Here is a 20,006-nt window from a genome sequence, read left to right as displayed (position 1 = left end):
AGGAATACCAAATTGCCTAAATATGCATAAAAGTCTATATAAATTTACCAAAAAGATAAACAAATGTGATGTGATAATTAAATCAACAATAACAAAAAGAACCATTAGTAGAAAAAAAAAAAGTGGTTGAAACAATTAAAAAAAAATCTACCAAAACAGGAAAAAAAAATGGAGAAAGAGAGAGTATTGACCTTTTTGTTGTGGATAACTTGGAAGGAATAGAGGAGAGGTGGAAATGAAGTAAGAAGAAATTCATATGAAAATTAAGATGGAAAAGAAAGGGTGGAAGTAGATAAAAGGTTGAACAAAGTGAAAACTGTAGAATATAAGAAGATATAAAGAAAAAAAAATTAAAATCTAAAGAACATCAAATGAAAACTGAAAAGAAAAAATTATTGTAGGGATGAAAGATTGACCTATAAAGACAATGGTTGAAGAAGGTGAAAAGTTGAAAAAGTTAGAATTGCAAAAAAAAAAAAAACAAAAAAAATAAGAAAAGATTCTTAAGATGTCGTGCATAAAGAATTTTTTTTTTTTTTTTTTTTTTGAGAATTTGGCTTGTTAAGCATTTTATTGAATAATATTGGCTAAATCAGCTTGAAATACAACATAAGAAAGTGGAGGAACAAACTCCATCCACACTACATAATCTGAAACATAAATTGCGTGTCTAACTAATCCATGGGCTACCTTGTTACCTTCTCTCTTTGTATGAGAGTAAAGTAATGTACGAAATCTAGTTGAAAAAAGTTTAACATTCTCCACCAACAGACTGAACGGAGACAAGGACTGTTCACTACTTGTTAAAGCATGATGGACAAGCCATGAGTCACCTTCCAATATATCATCAGTAATCCCAATCTCTCTTGCAAATTCCAGCACTCTGGTCGCTACAATTGCCTCCATGTCTACTGCTTGGTAAGCATGAGGAACCAGTTGTGACAGAGAAGCAATGGCCACACCTGATGAGTCTCGAATTATAACTCCTATACCAGACTTTCCTACATGCTCGAAAGTGGCACCGTCAAAGTTGATTTTATACAAATCACAGGGAGGGGGTTGCCAGGAGACACGTGGGCTGCACTGGGGTAGATTTGCTGTGGGTTGAGCTGCAATAAACTCGTCCAATCTTGCCCTTGCCGAGGATGCAATTTGAGACAGCGTGCTGTGTGGATTATTGAGTCGAACTTGGTTCCTCTGAGTCCAGACCGACCACACCATCATTGCAAATAGCTCCACATTCTTCTGTTCCCGTATCACCCATGAGAGCAGCTTTTTGAAGTCCATAAACCTCATGTTTCAGCAAAAACTCCATTGATTCGATTCAGTCCAAACCTCATCCAATTTGGGGCATGCCTACACTGCATGTAACGTTGTTTCAGGGAGCTGCTTGCACCGATCACATAGGGAGTTTGAGATGATAGTACGCTGCATCAGGTTTTGTTTCGTGGGCAATGAGTCACGACACGCTCTCCATACGTGGTTCTTGACTTTGTTCGAAACTTTCAGCGTCCATAACTTCTTCCACAACTAGGTTTCAAGAGCTCCATGTGTCCTTTCAAGAGCTGGTTCTGCTTCTTCCTTTAGAAAGCGGTATCCCAATTTGCAAGTGTACTTGCCATCATGTGATAAGGGCCAGTAGAGACTGTCTTCCATTTCGTTTCGGGCAACGGGTATATTTTTGATTATTTCAACTTCCTGAGGGGTGAAGAGGCCCTCCAACAAGGCATTGTTCCATTGTTTGTGTCTGTGTCAATTAAGACATCTACTGTTGCCTCCCCCATTGATTCCACCACCGGAGACATAATCATATCGTGGTTCTTTTGAGGCAGCCACCTGTGTCTGTATATTTGGATTGTTTTTCCGTTGCCAATGCGCCATTTAGCCCCCCTTAGTATTACATTTCTGCCATGGAGGATACTCTTCCATGCATAAGAGCTTGATCTTGAGTCCTTCGCTTCCATGATGGTACAATGAGGGAAAAATCTTGCTTTGAAAATTTTGTAGAACAAGGAGTCTTTGTTAGTCAGAAGTCGCCATGCCTGTTGTGCCAAAAGTGAGTCATTGTACATTTCCAAATCTCGGAACCCCATTCCACCCACCATTTTTGATTTTGTCATTTCATCCCATTTGATCCAATGAATCTTTCGCCTATTTCCCCTTTCACCCCACCAAAACTTTCTAATCAGCACTTCAATGTCATTACATAGTCCTATCGGAATTTTGAAGCAACCCATAGCAAAAGAAGGGATAGCTTGAATTACCGATTTAATTAACACCTCTCGCCCTGCTTGTGATAGTAATTTTCCTTCCCACCCTTATAGTTTCTTCCACACCCTTTCCTTGATGTAGCTAAAGCTTGCTTTTTTGCCTTTCTCCACCAATGAAGGAAGGCCTAAATATTTCTCATAATGCTGAATTTTTTGCACCCCCAGTAGGCTTCTAATAATTTCTTTAGTATCTTCCGAAGTAGATTTACTAAAGAAGAGAGTTGTCTTGCTCCTGTTTATTTTCTGACCCGATACACTTTCATAGGAGGCCAATAGATCAAGGATCACGTTGCATTTGTTGGGTGTTGCTCTACAAAACAGGAGACTATCATTTGCAAAAAATAAGTGGGTTAGTTTTGGTCCTCTTCTGCATAAAGAGAACCCCCTTATTTTCCCTTATCTTGCAGCTGTCCTGATGAGCCCGTGTAGGCCTTCTGTGCATGAAAGGAACAGAAATGAGGATAATGGATCTCCTTGTTGGATGCTTCTGCTTGGATGAATTAGTCCCTTTGGTTCTCCATTCACCAATATTAAATAAGTGACCGTTGTAACACACATCATGACTAGACCGATCCACCTATCGTGCATAAAGAACTTTATAAAATTTATTACCAAACTTCCATTATTATATATATTATAGATATGTGTAGACATTATTTTTGGTTATTATTCTTCATTGATTTCAATATTTAGTTATAAACATCTAAATTAAAGTAGATAAATTTGTAAAGGAAAAATTATATATAATATTAAAACCACCCAAGATGAATGTATAAAATCAATAATCTATTTATATAATGTTAAAACTGCCGAAGATGAATGTGTAAAGTCAGTAATTTATTTATATTTTTTTGTTAAAAAAAAAGAATACAAATAAATTCTAAACTAAAGTAGATGAATATCAAAAGGTAAAATTATATGTCATAAAATTGCTCAAGATGAATGTCTAAAGTCAATAATCTATTTATTTATTTTTTATAAAAAAATAGGACCAAAAAAATAAATAAGAAAAATAATAATTATGTGGCAATGATGTGGCGATGAGGTGGTGCAACAGGAGCTTAGCAGCAATAAATGCTAGGCTTTAGATTTTAAATATATATATAGATATAGATTGATTAGCAAAAATGTGGTGAAATTTTGTTATAGGCACAGAACTAACTCATATTATTTGGGTAGTAAAAATGTGGTGAAATTTTATTAGAAAAATAATATGTCCACAATATTTTTATAACAAATTTTAAATGACAGGTTATTATTGGTTGTTATTGTTGGAGCAAAAAAATAATCTCCTATTATTTGGGTGAAAAGAGCATTGAAGTTACACTTGACAGCGAGAGCAAATTGGGTTTCTTTTTGTCAATCAAAACCCCAAAAATCACTTTCTTTGCCTCTCCATTGCAGAGAGAGAGAGAGAGAGAGAGAGAGAACACCACACCATAATAATAGTCCACAGGTCAGACTCACTTAACAGAATTATAGGAAAACAAACGAAACTTGTTCCCTACCAAAGACCGCTTCTTACCCTCAAAATCACATATATTGTATGTAATCATGTCTCATTCACATCCTCCAAAAAATGGGCCTAACTCAATATTCTTCTTTTACCGCTCTGTTTGTTTCAGCAATAATGTTTTCTAGAAAATGAGTTATTTTCTAAAAAGTATTTTCTATAAAACTATTTCATTTTTCAATGTTTGGTAGTAACTTTAAATGAGTTGAAAAACATCCTCATAACTTCCCTTATTTAGCTTGCTGTGAGATAGAGTTGTTTTCCAAAAAAATTTAATGGAAAACAATCTCCAAAAATAAGCTATACTTTTTATGTTGACTAAAGATAATTTTCCTTTAACTCATCTTTTTTTATGCTACCAAACGCTGGAAAATAAGGAAAACTATCTTTACACAAGGTTTTCCATTGAAACAAACGGAGCGTACAATTACATTTGCACTTTCTATTTTGATGAATATAACACTTAAAAATAAAGATAATCCATTGCAACCATTCATACTAGTTTGCATTAAATCTTCATAACTTGCAATTCAGAGTTTGATTCACAAACAAGTAGAACTAAAACTAAAATAAACCTAAAGCCAAACCCTAAAAACCCACATATTTGAAATAGAACCACCCCTCTAATTACAAAACAAAAAGACACCACCATCGGACTTTCTTGACAGCAAGACTAATTCCCGAAGTCCCATACCAAATACAAAACACAAAACCCCCCCCTAACCCCCAAACCCGTAGAGAGAGAGTCCTTCCCTGCCTCTTCAAGGCATAGAGGACGACGTCCATGGCCGTCACGGTCTTCCTCCTTGCGTAGCGAATCACGTTCTCCAAGAAGATCTTGAGGACGCCACGTGTCTCCTCGTACATCTTTCAAAACCCACAAACGAAACAAGAACAGAACATCCAAATCTCTCTCTCTCTCTCTCTCTCTCTCTCTCTCTCTATAAGCAAATCTTCTTGTAATATTATCGAATGGATTTGAGGAGGCTTTGCACTATCACCAAACCCACCCCAATCTTCTACCCCATCACACGCCCATTAACCTGCGTGACCTCGACCTCTTCAGCCTCCAACAACAACCAAAACCAGCCTCAGCCTCAGCCGCCATTGCCGCCATTAGAGCTCGAGAGCGATCCACCAAAGCCTCCCAATCAGAGTTTGCTCAACTGGGTATCTTCTATTCTCTCAAACCCATCTCTAGATTCTTCTAAATGTAAATCCCTCATACCCCATTTGTCCCCTCACCACTTTGATACTATTTTTTTCTCTGTAGCTCTAATTAACTCCAATGCCAAACCCAACCCCAAAACCACTCTCAATTTCTTTTATTTTGCGTCTCAATCTTTTAACTTTCGCTTTACTTTGAGATCTTATTGCATTCTGATTCGTTTGCTTATTCTATCCAACTTGGTTTCGCCTGCAAGATTGCTTTTGATTCGTTTGATTGATGGGAAAATGCCTGTTTTATCCTATGCTAACACAAAGAACCTACTACATATTGAGATTGCCACTTTGATGGCAGATTTTAACTCGACCACGCCGCCTGAGCGGGCTCTTGGGGTTCAGGTCTCGGATTTGCTGGTACATGTTTATTGTACCCAGTTTAAAAATCTGGATTTTGGTGTTGATGTGTTTTGCTTATTGGCTAGAAAGGGTATGTTTCCGTCTATTAAAACTTGCAATTTTTTGTTGAGTTCTTTGGTGAAGGGGAATGAGCTTTCAAAGAGTTATGAAGTGTTTGAAATGACTTGTCAAGGAGTTTCTCCTGATGTTTACTTGTTTAGTACTGCTATTAATGCGTTTTGTAAGGGTGGGAAGGTTGAGGATGGGATTGGGTTGTTCTTGAAAATGGAGGAGGTGGGTATTGTTCCAAATGTTGTTACGTACAATAGTATTATTCACGGGCTATGTAAGAATGGGAGATTAGATGAAGCATTCCACTTCAAAGAAAGGATGCTAAGAAACAATGTGAAACCTAGTCTTATAACATATAGTGTACTTATTAATGGTTTCGTGAGGCTGGAGAAATTTGATGAAGCGAATTGTGTTTTGAAAGAAATGTTGGACAAGGGTTTTGTCCCGAATGAGATTGTATATAACACACTGATTGATGGGTATTGTAAAACAGGAAATATTAGTGAGGCATTGAAGATAAGGGATGATATGGTATTTAAGGGGATAATGCCTAATTCTGTCACTCTTAATTCTCTTACACAGGGTTTTTGCAAGAGTAATGAAATAGAACGTGCTGAGCATATTTTAGGGGAAATGTTATTAAGAGGGTTAAATGTAAGCCAGGTTACTTATACGGCAGTCATAAAGGGATTATGTATGAAGTCTAGGCTTGAGTCTGCACTACAATTCACTGAGGAGATGCTAACAAGAAACGTCAGACCCAGTGATGGGTTGCTCACCACATTGGTTGTTGAACTTTGTAAGGATGGAAAGCATTCAGAAGCAGTAGAACTTTGGTTTAGGCTATTGAATAAAGGTTTGGCAGCCAATACAGTGACCTCAAATGCTCTAATTCATGGACTTTGTGAAGCGGGAAACATGCAAGAGGCTGTTAAACTGCTCAAGGAGATGCTGGAGAGGGGTTTGGTATTGGATAGGATCACATATAACACACTTATCTTAGGGTGTTGCAGACAGGGGAAAGTGGAGGAAGCTTTTAAGCTTAGGGAGGAGATGGCTAAGAGACAAATTACGCCAGACACCCATACTTACAATTTGCTAATACATGGGTTGTGTAACATTGGTAAAGTGGATGATGCAGTAAAGCTTTGGGATGACTGCAATAGAAATGGTATGGTTCCCAATGTGTATACATATGGGGTCATGATAGATGGATATTGTAAGGCGAATAGAATTGAAGAGGGTGAAAACCTATTCAATGAGTTGGTTAATAAAAACATGGAGCTAAATATTATTGTTTATAATACACTAATAAGAGCATACTGTAGAAATGGGAATATGACTGCTGCATTTAAACTTCGTGATGACATGAAAAGCAAGGGCATTCCACCTACTTGTAACACATATTCTTCTCTTATACATGGAATGTGCAACATTGGTTGTATTGAGGATGCAAAAGACCTTCTTGATGAAATGAGAAAGGAAGGTTTGCTGCCAAATGTTGTTTGTTATACTGCACTAATTGGCGGTTATTGTAAGCTTGGTCTGATGGATAAAGTTCGGAGTGTCTTGCTGGAAATGTCTTCGTGTAACATACATCCTAATAAAATTACCTACACTGTCATGATTGATGGGTATTGTAAATTGGGAAAAACAGAAGAAGCAACTAAGCTTTTACATGATATGGTAGAAAGGGGAATTCTCCCTGATGCTGTCACATATAATGCCTTGACAAATGGGTTTTGCGAAGAAAGGAAGATAGATGAAGCATTTGAAGTGTGCAATCAAATGTCCGATGGAGGAGTATCTTTAGATGAAATTACGTATACCACATTGATTCATAATTGGCCTCAGCCCTCAACAATTGCAAATCAAGACTAATCATGAAATCTCAAGAGGTTGGGTTCTATAATTGACATTTTCTTGCCTTTATATTGTGACAAATCTTTGCTTCAACTTGTTTAAACAAATTTATTATATTTAATTGACAGCCCATGTTCTGTTAGTTAGGTTATTTTATTTTTTCTCTTAGGGAAGCTGATTGTAAACCATGGAACAGTCGTTGGTAACCTTCTCTTTGAGATTCAAGTATGATCGTGGAACTTCTGCAGCCGCCTCCTATGCTCTCTGCAATATTGCTGTTGGTTATCTATATGAGTGTTTGCCTTTATCTTGGACCAGATTGATAATCAGCAGAAGAAACAATATCTTCTGCTTCACTTTGAAGGAGGTGTGTGCTTTCAAATTAGCATTCTATCTTAGAGCTGGATATTATCCTATACAGTGTTTTAAATTTCTTTATCCCATTCCCATCTTGCAGGTCATATTAAGACAATCAGATAAAGCAGAATACCAGGATTCTGGTGATGAGAAGATTCTTAAATTACTATTTATCCACTTTGAAAGTGAAGAAGGTGTTAGTAATGTTGAAGCAGAATACCAGGATTCTGGGGAAAATTGCACTTATTGAACCTGAAAAACTTGTTACTGCACTTAAGGTATCCGATTAGATGACTTTGTTATCTTTTCCTCAAGCTTATGATGATTATTCTATATTTACATTTGATGGGGTTTGAATCTTCGTTTTCCATTCTTCGTTTTCCATTCTTATTCTAAAGACTGCTTTTTTCTTCTGGGTTTTTGATTCTGCAGGGGCTAATGTGAAAACGATTCCAAATCGGTACTTGTTGATTGATACTAGTGGAGGCTTGAATCAACAAAGAACAGGGGTGAGTTTTTTAATTTTTTAAATCTTTTATTTATTTATTATTAGTATAAGATTCAGTTGCCGAATTTGATTTCGATGTAGGCTTTTAGGTTTGAATTAGTCTAACTTTGGTGTGATTGTTAAGAAATTTTATGTAGGATCCTGTGATTAGATTCAAAGGATTAAAATATTAGGCTTTGTCATTTACTTAATTGATTTTTACGGTTCTTCTGGTGTTAAATGGGGACTTTGGCTTGACTTGGGCAGCTCATTGCAGCTAAAATATTAAGAAATGAATCGAAGATAAGAGTTTTGTATTAGTTTGTGATAAGTTTTTCCCGTGCAATTCATGTTGTACAGTAGTAGTACTTCATCTTTGTGTTGGCGGTGTTTGCTGTGTCAATTAGATTTGTTTTTGACTGGTTCTAAATTTCCAATTTTGACTTTTTTTTAATAAATGATGAAAAATATTATCTTGGTTGGTAAGTGAAATTAGTGAAACCCTGTTTACATGTAACTTTCTGAGAATCATGGTTTTGAATGAATAGTTGTTGTTTTCAGTGTTCAAGAATGAATCCAGAGATATAATGGGCCATGATTTGATGGGTATTTTGTTGAATCAGTTTTTGATTTTTACCTTACTTGCTGCAGATAACAGATGCTGTTGTTGCAGCTTACATATTGAATACTACTCTTGTTGTTCCCCAACTGGATTGGAAATCTTTTTGGAAGGATACCAGGTTTGTTGTAATGTTTGGTAAGTAAATTATAATTAGTTTCAAGCCCAATGTTTGATAAGTAAATTAGAAAATATATATAGGCTGTCAAACTCATTTAATCTGGTGTTTGCTGCAGTGAGTTTGCTGAAATCTTTGATGTGGACCAATTTATCTCCTTCTTTCAAAAGATGTTAAAATCATTAAAGAGATTCCAGTAATTCCACCAAACGGAGGGAAAGTCTTGAGTACCATGCGTGTTCCAAGGAAGTGTAATCCAAAATGCTACCAGTGCTGTGTTCTAGCATCTTTGAAAAATACCAGACAAATAGGGGAACAAGTGTGTGATGATTTCCTTTCAATAAATTGTCCCAGAATATAAAAAAGAAAGTCCTCTCCTCTGACGTTTGAGAAGTTTTCATGTGTTGCAAACAGTGCTGTATGATGGATTGTTTGGCCATATCTAATCCTTTTTTTTTTTTTTTTTCTGTTTAGGTAGACTGGGAAGGAAAAGTTTCTCTTATACAATGTGCAAAAGCAATGAGAATCCAGAAGTATGTTTTCCTTTCCATCCACAGCTGTGACAAGCATCCTGAAGTTCCACTAATGGAGATAAAGTACTGCACTGAGAAGTTTTTCAGGACTCAGGCCTAAATCACATCATAATCTGGTTATGTGGCTTCATGCAAGTAATTATCATCTAAATGAAAATTTTGGACATGCTCTTCTATTGTATGATTTGTGCCATAGTTTATTTTTTACTTAACTCTGTGCTTCTGGTTATTGTCCTCATACAATATTCCTCCCTTTTCCTTATTCTTTCTCATTCCTCCTTAAAAACTGATCATTAATAGTTATTTCTAACGAAACTATTGCTTCCTTGAGATAAGTTTGCCAATTGAAGAGATGTATATATTGAGTATGCTAATAGTTTCATGGAGAAAATTAGGCTGACATTTTTCTAATATTATCTATCTAGTATGCATACAAATACAATGCCATATAAATGTTCATGCTCTAAAATGACTTGAGCCAGGGAGATGATTGTGTGAAACAGTTGGTTATTATGTATGTATGTGTGTGGATGATTCTTTCCTGCTTCTAAGTTTTTTGTGTATGGCTTCAAATCTTTTGTTTCATATTAGAAATCAAGTGAAAATGCTTCATACCAATTTTTTAGGGCCTCATTGGACAGTATGCGGTGCCTATACTAGAGGAGAAATCTGTATGGGGAACAGATGCTGCAACAAGAATTGCTTACATGGACACCCAGGTAAGTATTGCCTAAATTGCTTACATGGACACCCAGATATTCTATTTGCAAGTAGAATATCTTGACAGTTTCTAACGACATTCTCATTGTGTATTAGGATATAGCTCGCTTGACATTTATAGCTTTACGCAATGAGGAAATTAATGGGAAGTTTCACATTTGCTGGTCCTCGTGCATAGACAACCCAAGAGGTGAAGAAGACTATTTTTACTTTTTAAAATATCATAATCATTTGCCTGGGGATGTATATCTATTCTTACCCTAACCTTGTTTCTTCCTACTGTTCATGGTTTTAACTCTTGTTGAAATGTTTAATTGTTAGACAACATAGGGAGGGAAATGACAACTAAATGAACCTCAAACCAGAATATAATTATGAGTGGCTAGCTTTTCATTTCTTTCTAAACAAATTGTTTGTAACCGATTAACTTTTGGTAATAGCAGTACTTTTATGCACCCTGTGTTGAAGGGTAAATCCCATTCTATGTTGCCTCTTCTATGTGTGAGTGTGTGTATAGATGAGAGAGAGAGAGAGAGAGAGTAAATGATCAATGGCTTTGGATAAAAGTGAATATACAGTCTCTTTCTTATTGTATGTTAAAGAGTGCGCTCTTGTTTTAGGTGATAACATTGTGCGAGAGGCTTGCAGGGCAAGATGCAAATGTTACTATTGTCCTAGTCTGTGTTGAGATTAACTCGCCAGGTGACTCGGTTTTTTGAGTGGACAAATGATGTTGCTGACAGATTGACATTTTCAGAGGTAATAAATTCTTCATTCCTGTTTATTCCCATAAAAATAATAATATGCTTCCTGTGTTATTTAAGAACTGAATAAATGAGGAAATAAATGGAAGAGAACGGCATAGCTGAAGAAGGGATGGCATATAATATGCTAAGAAGTTATGTTCTCAACCACTATACAGCGCTTGATCATAGACACATTGCAACATCTTGATTAGAAGGAGCATTTCTTTTGTTAATGGCTCAAGTATACCTAATTGAGATGACTGATGTCCTTACTGGGTGCATTTGTATTTTGTAGGTGCTCACAAGTGACATTGTTTTCTCTGTTCCAATGAATGAGGCATATAAACTTCTTGGTGTGGATGTGAAAGATGTAGTTACCCCAGAGAAATATTTGCAAGATTATTTCACAAACATATTGAAGAAATTGAAAGATCTCAAAGCACGGTCAAAGCAAACTGACATCTACTTCTGAATGAAGTCCATTTTGTAACTTTAAATTTAACCATGAATGTATCAAGAAGTTTGATACCTGATAACAGTCATCAAAGAGAAAATGCTATTCATTTGGATCCCTTTACCTCCCCAGCCTTTTCTTTTTTTACCTGTCTTCCAATCAGTAATGGTTTAGCCCAATAGCAACCCTACACACACTTAAAACTTAAAAAGTAGGCCACTTGTTCCATACAAGCTCAATGAAATAATCATCAGCGTTTCACATAGAAATAACTTCCAGACTTTATGCATCCCATTTGCATGGGCCGGCCTTCAAAGTTTGTGTTTCCAGATGTTTGAAGTAGGCTGGAGCTATATATCATTTGAAATCTGACCCAGCCCAATCCATGACCACCTCTTTTTTTCATTTTTTTTAGGGAACAAAGTTAAAGTCAAAGCAACATTTGATCTAACAGGACTCAGCTAGCCAACCTTAACTCTAATGAAATTTTTTCACTTGCTATAAGTTGAACAACAAAAACCTTCTTTTTTACAAGTAATAATTATTAGAAACCAATAAAATATAGTTGACTTGATACTTCAAAGTTCAAACTAATAAAAAAAAACTATTTAATACAAAGGGTTGGGTTTATCTTCACTACTTTTTAAAAATGAATCTCTTTTATTTTAACTAGTTGCTAATCGGTGTAATGCACGAGATAGTTATATAAAACTTAAAAGTACTTATTTTGCTTAAAGGTTTATGACTTTACTTTCAAAAATGTATAACATGAAAATGAATAAAAATAAGTAATTTTTTTATTCAATATAATAATTTAGAAAATTTCTTTTTCTTTCATATTATTGGTTTCATATAACACATCTCGGCGTGAGCTATTCTATGGTGATGACTTCACATAATACTCAACTGAAATAAAATCTACTATTCATCACCAATCTAATCTATATTATCTTGATAGTAGATCTACAAATTGCATTCTCATATCTTTAGAGCTTGCCACATCATTATTATTATCTATATATAATATAAAATCGAAAATTTTGACATTTTGAGAGACTTACGTTAGAATTAGGATTAAAAAATAATTATAATTTTTTTTTAATTAGACCTCACGTTAGATTTTTTTTTTTTTCTTAAAGGACTCACTTTAGGTTTCAAAAAAAAAAAAAAAGACTCACGTTAAAAAAAAAAACTTTAGGATTAAGGAAAATAGAGAGAGAGAGACTCCTGTTAAGACTCTCTCACTATTTAGTTTTAGCAAAGACCACATGTTAGAATTTTTTTTTAAAGGATTCATTTTAGGTTTCAAAAAAAAAGAAAAGACTCATGTACAAAAAAAAAAACTTTAGGATTAAGGAAAAGAGAGAGTCACTATTTAGTTTAAAAAATTAAATTTTTTTATAAATTAAAATGATGATGTGAAAAATTGTAGGAGTTTTAGAGACTTCGGATATATATATATATATATATATATATATATATATATATATATATATATAGATGAGAGACTGCTAAATTATCAACTAACTAAATAAAAGGTGGGGATTAAAATTTAAAATATATTATCACTTGCCGTTGTATATTTAAAACAAAAAGAAATATCCAGTTAAAAAAGTACTGAAGTCAAACAGTAATACAAAATATGATAAAGCCATAACGTCATATGAAAAAATTGAATTTTTATTAGTTTGGAATACCATATGTTTTATATTTTTTCCTCTTATTTATGAGTTCTATACTAAATAAAAAAAGTATTTTAGTATGGATAATATTTATGAATCTTTTATCAATCCAAATATTTAATATAATTGCGTTAATTAGAAAGCGCTAGCATTGACTATGCTAAAAAAACGATAATTTAACACACCAATTGGTGTGAAGATAGATTTAATTGAAATGGATTCTCATAAGCAAGAGATCGGAATTAGAAGTTGAAAAAAAAAAAAAAAATTGAACTTTGATGCTAAGATACAAAATCTAACGTGGGGTCAATCCTCTAATTTGTTTTACCTTGGTCATCCATGTTAAGATCATGGTTTTAAAAACCGAATCAAGAATCAAACCGTTTTTTTCAAAATTTCCGGTTTTTGACCAGTTGTTGAGGCATTTAACCGGACCGGATTGCACTGGTTTTCCTGGTTGAACCGGTCAGACCGGTCGATCTAGTCCGGTTTTTAAAACAGTGGTTAAGATGAAACAATCGTCAGAACTCACACAGAATGGTCATCCAAAGCTACAAAATATCAACAGTGATTGCACTACAATGATGATACCCGCTAAAAGATTAAGAAAAAAAAAAACCCCATAAAAACTAATATATAAACAATTTAGTAAAGATACGGTCAATTTGTAGATTTCTAACCCTAAATTGAAACATGAATTAATTTAGGCTAAAGTCAAATTTTGATGTTTATTATACATATATAATTATCTCAAAAAAGGGGGAGAAAAAAACGAACAAACAAACATGAAAGTGCAAAAGGATGAAAATACTCCTTACTTTCTTGTTCAAATTACTGCTTGTATATGCATAAGTGGCCTTGAGAATTGTCACAAGGTACTCCATTTTCTTTCTATCACTCTTTTTTACTGCCAAGTGATCCATGTACCTATCTACATTTAAACTCACTTATGTCCCCCATATTTCATTCTCTCAATCTCATGAGTCATGCCAACCTACATTTCTCCAATAATAATTAATGACAATATTTTTTCGTTAATCAATAGTAAAGACACGATTGATATTGATGTTGTGGGGAAATTATTGTGTACTTCCGGAGCATCATAAAATTGTACTCCCTCCTCTCACATGAATGGTGGGTCCCACTTCCAATGTTATGGAGACATGTAATATAAAAAGCATTAATGACTTACAAAAAGATAGGTTTGTGTAATTATAGTTAGTAGATGAATTAAACATTGACCTTTTTTTCTTTGGGCATAATGATGAAACATTAATAACTTACTGTTTAAAGTTCACAGTATATTATAATTACTAGTGTGGGCTGCACGTACAAGGCACGTGCTTGTGTATACATTGGGTATTTGTAAATATATCTTGAGCTTTAAAATTTAAAGTTGACACCTTATTTTAGTGTTAAATTTTCAATTTCCATCCCATTGTCCATGTTAGTGTAAAAATTTAAAGTGTAGTGGACAACTAACCAATCCAAAATAGCATTTTGATCCAATTGTATTAGCAATACATTTAGTAAAAACAAGTCTTTAAAATCCCATATTAATCTATGTTGTAAATCCAAAAGTAGCAATACATTTAGTAAAAACAAGTCCTTAAAATCCGTTAATAATCTATGTTGTAAACCCATAAGACCCCATAGAAGAAGAAGAAAACAGGATTCTAACTGATCATTGATGAAATTTAAAACACCTTGACAAAGTATCACTGCCAAATATAGTTAGCCACATCCACTAACAAGCACTATGTATAGTTGACTTTAGCCAATGGTTCTTTACAAAATCAAACAAGGCATGTTTTCTAGCTAAATTCAACCATTATAGAAACTAAGCTTTCAGATATAGCTCTATCTAGAAGGTGATAGTATGTAGTACACATTCACATTCTAATGAGTTTGTTTACATCTCTAACCTTCAATAGCACAACACTATGATTTTCTATCATTGTGAACCACTTGATTTTATTGCACTTCATCTTCCACTCTTGTAGAAAACCAAACCTTAGTATCAAGCTGAGGAAGGGTGCTTCCACATCTAATGTGAGAGGAATCTCCTTGATCTTGCACAACCTCTTTGGTATGCTTCATACATCAACCTCTTTGCTGACTGTTCCAGCTCCTAGATTGGTTTTAACCAAAGCAACTGCCTAGAAAGGGGGAAAGAATTAGAGAGTTGAAGCTTTAAAGGTTAAGGGTAATAGCATGTTTGATTAATTCAAAAGTCAAACTTGACATCCATTCAAAAATTGATAAAATAAGAAATAACATTTTTCCCCTATAAATGATAAAAATGCTAGATTAATCTCCATTGTGTTAGTAATCAGGTAGAGTGCAACGAATAGTTTTTTGAAATAAGACACAATAACCACTTTTGGCCTTTCACAATACACAAGGATCTCAATAAGACGGGAAAACTTAAAAACAACAACAATAATAATAATTACAGAGAAAGCATGACAAACCTCATATGTGACAGCATCCCACAATTCGTCATTAGCAAGGATAAGATAAGAACCTCAAGGGAAGCGTTAATCTTTTGCTCCTGCAAGTTTTACAAGGATGTCAGTAGTTCATTATTCACAAAAAACTGAAAATGAGAAGTATGAAATGGGTCTTAACCAGACTAAATGTATCAACCAAAGCTCTCTTAAAGAGGGACTTGTACTACTATTGACAGGTGTCAATAAACAATATTCCTCTAGCAAAAAGCTAATTCACATAGGTACATTGAGAAATGCCAATATAAATTTTGTACTTTTTCAAATTAAAAAAGATTATCAGTACCTATAATTATTCTTGCACACACAAATAATTACGATGCAGGCATAATAATATTAGCAACTTCATTTGTTTTTCTTCTAAATAATAATAAATAAATAAAGGTGATCTTAAGTTTTCATTTGAATCACCATTTACCATAGTAAGAAAGTAAAACTTCCTTTACGTAGTAAGCATCAAAAGTCAATGTTAAGAATCACCTGCACCTAAAATTCTGGATCAGCAGCAACATATTACGTCGAGAGTCCATCACCAAATGCAAAAGAAAGGAAGAACTCCTCCAACTTTCCAAGTTGGTGTAAAATAATTTTAATCACCAAGACACATGCAATTTACTAAATCACCAAAAGTCTTGAAAAGTAATGTACGATCAGCCTACCAGCCCACATAACAAATTCACCAGCATTCCTCAATCCATTATGGCTCATTAGTTTGGTCTCGCTTGTGATCTAAAGAAACAAAAATAGTTGCAAAAAATCACAAGAGGATAAACAAATGAGATAACAAGTTAGCAGTATAGGAGATACATTACATTTTTGTTAGGTTCTAAGAACTTAGGGACTAATGTATTAGAACTTCAATATGTATTGTGTTGGCAAACCATGATCAAAACATAGAATCTAGCTTTAGGCTTGCTCAAAGTGTGTTTAATTGTAAAATTAGAATCAAGTGATTGCAGAATTTATTGGACAAAATCTGCAAGGCTTGATTGATCGAAAATTAGACTCGATCGATCGAATCACGTGCAAATTTATTTTTCTGCAGATTTTCCAATTTAGTTCAAGCCTGTTTGACGTGTAGGGTTTTATGTTTTATTCCAAGTATAAAAGGAAAAACCCTAGCTACGTTTTAGAGGCTCTTTGAGTGTTGTGTGGTGAATCTTTTGTGAGATCTAGAGGTGTTTACCTTCATACACACACATAGGGTTATTGAGATCAAGATTCATATCAAGAGCTTGATGATCGCTTCAGTTGTTGCTTAGAGAACTTAAAAAAAATCTGAAACTTTTGAGTGGAGTCTCAAAGTCACAAGTGGGAGAACTTGTGGTTGCTGCAGATTAAGGAAAGAATTAGTCTGTGGACTCTGAGCTGTCATGTGGTCGTGGTAGTAAGTTTTCTACACAAGGTAGTAATAGGATGTTAGTGGTTTAAGTTCTATTGTAAAAATTTCAATTCTTTCATAGTGGATTTGTTTTTACCTTGAGAATAGTTAGGTTAAATCCTCCCAAGGTTTTTTACTGGTTAGGTTTTCCTAGGTTATCATATTATTGTGTTCTTTATATTTTCGCATTATTTACATGATATGATTTATATGTGTTAACCTAGAACTGAATAATATATCTAAGTAATCACTTGACTAAGTAACTATGTTAAATAACTTGTGTTTAAGGGATCTAAAACTTAACAAGTGGTATCAGAGCGGGTTAGATCTAATGTCTAGATCTTTTGATCTAAGAGTCGATCCTTGACCCCTGTTGTCATGGAATAAGGTCACTCTCTTGTGATCCCATCTTACTTTTGATAGGCCAAGAATGTATTGACTCATTGCGTAAATTAAATCAATCAATTAAGCTAAGTAAATTAATTAGATTCAGTTACATGCAATAAGCGTGGCAGCACAAATAAATCACTAAATAACTAAATACAGTGGAAATTAAATTTGACACGGTGATTTATTTACAAATGAAGAAAACCACCGAGGCAAAACCCCATCGGGTGAATTTAAGGTTACCACTCTCGAGAATCCACTATTATCAAAACAAGCAGTTACAAGTAAAGAAATCTCAATACCTTATACCCATCTACAGTTGAACCTTTACCCCAATACCCAATTGGACTTGTTCTGTAGTGACAATCTCTCCTTTTGATGCGCAGCTCTCAGTACGTGACTAACCAATCGATGCGTGGATCCCAGTACGCGACTTACTCCTTTGCATGAATCCTAGTACGTGACTAACACCACAACAACCCTTTGATTGTTGTAATTGATTTGCAGCAACTTCATATAGAAACACCAATAAGATTTAATGTTGGTGCAAGAGACTTTGCTTGATTACAGAACCCAAAGACGTACAAGAAACGTAGCAAGAACTCTTTCTTTTATAGAAGGAGGCTAGGGTTTCAAAATGAAAACCTTATGAAGCTTTCTAGGGTTAAGTTTTTCCTTTTTCCATCTCCTTTAAATAGGATTTTAATGGACTCTCCTATTCCAAATAGGTTTACACAAACCTTGGGCTTTCCTAGTCCAAGAAGGATTATACAAACCCACAAACCTTGGGTTTTTCTAGTCCTATAAGGATTATACAAACCCATAAACAAATAACCTTTTAGAATAAAAACGTTGCTGACTATAATTTGAATCCCGTAAGCTCGATAGATCGAGACATGTGTCGAGTTTTAATGAATCTCGACAAATTGAGCTTCTGTCGAGGAGGTATCAAGACTTGCAGATTGCACTTTTCTTGAGCAATTCTTGAGTAATTTTTATGTCTTCAATTTAACCACTTGTAATGATCATCTTGAACCTACTTAGATCTTGAACCTACTTAGATTTACCCAAATACAAGTAAAGTGCGTTTTGTCAAATGATATGCCAAATACATAAAAATATGCCCTAACAACTTTGATGGGAACAACTATGCTTACTGGAAAGTAAAGATGAAAGCATTCCTAAAATCTATTGATGAGAGAGTTTGGAACTCCGTTGAATACGGATGGGAGAAACCGACTACTCTTGTAAGCGAGTTGTCAACTTCTCAAAAAGAAGTAGCTGCTTTTAATAGCAAAGCCATGAATGCTATTTTTAATGTTGTTTCTATGGAGGAAATCAAGAGAATCTCACATGTTGAGGTTGCTCATACTGCATGGAATATTCTCCAAACTGTGCATGAAGGCACAAAGGCAATTAAGATTAATAAATTACAACAGTTAACTACTAGATTTAAAAGCATTAGAATGTCTGATGATGAATGTTTTGATGAATTCTATGCTAAAATGAATGATATTGTTAACTCTGCTTATAATTTGGGTGAAATTTATGATCAACCTAAGATTGTTAGGAAGATACTTAAATCCTTGACTAAGGACTTTAGACTCAAAGTGACTGTCATTACTAAAAGTAAGGATGTGGACTCCATCCCTGTTGATGAACTTGTAGGATCTCTCTAGTCCTATGAGCTAGACATACTTAAGACAAACAAATCCAAATCAATTACTCTTAAGTTAGTTGATGATATTGATGGGAATGAATTTGATGATGAACTCTCTTCTACAGAGATTGCCTATCTTACCAAGAATTTTAGAAACTTTCTTAGGAACAATAACAAAGGGGCAAGAGGTAAAAACAATGCTGAACTTAGAAATTTTAAGAGGAATGAACCAACTAAGGTTAATAATACTGATAAATCAAAAGAAAAAGTTGGTCAAACCTCTAATAATTCTCTAGGTCAACAATGTTTTGGTTGTCAAGGGTATGGTAATGTGAAATCAGAATGTCCAACATTCTTGAGATCAAAGGGCTATGGCTGTAATCCTTAATGATGATGAAGTTTCTGATCACGAGTCTGGCAGTAATGAAGATGGAAACTTCATTGCTTTCATAGCTACTGTTGTAGTTGATGAAAGTGTTGTGGTTGAAGAGAACCCTTCTGATGGGGAACTTTCTGAATGTGCTGATTTGCAAAAATTTTCAATAAGCTATGCAAGGTTGCTGCAAAGGATGCAATGAATGTTGACTTAGGTTTAAAGAAGATTGACTCCCTTAAACTTGATAAGAAAAATTTGTTATTTAAATTGCTTGATTCTAATACCTTGATTAATAAGGTGAAGACTGAGAACATGTTATTACTTGATAAGATTAAGAACTTGGAACTAGAATTATCTGTTGCTAGAGAACAAACAAATAGGTCTGATAGTTCTAAACTTGATCACATGTCGAGTGTTTAGAAGTCTCCCTTAGACAAAACTGGTCTAGGTTTTGTAGAAAGTATCTCGGTTTCTGAAACTCATTTCACAAACTTTGTTCCTTCTTCTAAGCCTCCCAAGAGTGAGACTGTCAAACCGGTAGAAGGTACTTCGCCTCCTAAGAAGATTATGGTTGATCTTAAAGAGTCTAAGTCTAAGAATCCTAACCTCCCTAAGGATAAGAAGCATGATAGACCTTTGTGGGCTTGTCATTTTTGTGAAAAGGTTGAGCATACTCGCCTAAACTGTTTTAAGTT

General features: G+C 34.5%; 3 protein-coding genes across 7 annotated transcripts; 1 reads left to right on the top strand and 2 right to left on the bottom strand.

The window, feature by feature from the left end:
• Positions 1 to 570: 570 nt before the first annotated feature.
• Positions 571 to 1,296, bottom strand: LOC142644570 (uncharacterized). The gene has a single exon (XM_075819153.1). It carries the CDS (start codon positions 1,294 to 1,296, stop codon positions 571 to 573), a length of 726 nt encoding a protein of 241 aa, XP_075675268.1.
• A 389-nt stretch (positions 1,297 to 1,685) lies between these two features.
• On the bottom strand, positions 1,686 to 2,237 carry LOC142644569 (putative mitochondrial protein AtMg00310). The gene has a single exon (XM_075819152.1). It carries the CDS (start codon positions 2,235 to 2,237, stop codon positions 1,686 to 1,688), a length of 552 nt encoding a protein of 183 aa, XP_075675267.1.
• A 2,472-nt stretch (positions 2,238 to 4,709) lies between these two features.
• On the top strand, positions 4,710 to 11,424 carry LOC142642275 (uncharacterized). 5 transcript variants are annotated; one of them, XM_075816616.1, is made up of 11 exons: positions 4,710 to 7,316; positions 7,478 to 7,648; positions 7,739 to 7,916; positions 8,071 to 8,147; positions 8,777 to 8,865; positions 8,981 to 9,181; positions 9,337 to 9,530; positions 10,022 to 10,114; positions 10,212 to 10,305; positions 10,736 to 10,874; positions 11,157 to 11,424. In XM_075816616.1, exon 1 carries the CDS (start codon positions 4,756 to 4,758, stop codon positions 7,297 to 7,299), a length of 2,544 nt encoding a protein of 847 aa, XP_075672731.1. In that variant the 5' UTR covers positions 4,710 to 4,755; the 3' UTR covers positions 7,300 to 7,316; positions 7,478 to 7,648; positions 7,739 to 7,916; positions 8,071 to 8,147; positions 8,777 to 8,865; positions 8,981 to 9,181; positions 9,337 to 9,530; positions 10,022 to 10,114; positions 10,212 to 10,305; positions 10,736 to 10,874; positions 11,157 to 11,424. The 5 variants fall into 5 exon arrangements, with proteins under 5 accessions (XP_075672731.1, XP_075672730.1, XP_075672729.1 ...); XM_075816615.1 differs by having other exon boundaries at positions 7,451 to 7,648; positions 9,341 to 9,530; XM_075816614.1 differs by having other exon boundaries at positions 7,451 to 7,648.
• Positions 11,425 to 20,006: the final 8,582 nt, after the last annotated feature.

This window comes from Castanea sativa, chromosome 7 (assembly GCF_040712315.1).
Source record: "Castanea sativa cultivar Marrone di Chiusa Pesio chromosome 7, ASM4071231v1".
Lineage (NCBI taxonomy): Eukaryota > Viridiplantae > Streptophyta > Magnoliopsida > Fagales > Fagaceae > Castanea > Castanea sativa.
The sequence above is the reverse complement of the archived record's forward strand: the minus strand, read 5'-3'. Positions and strand labels throughout refer to the sequence as shown.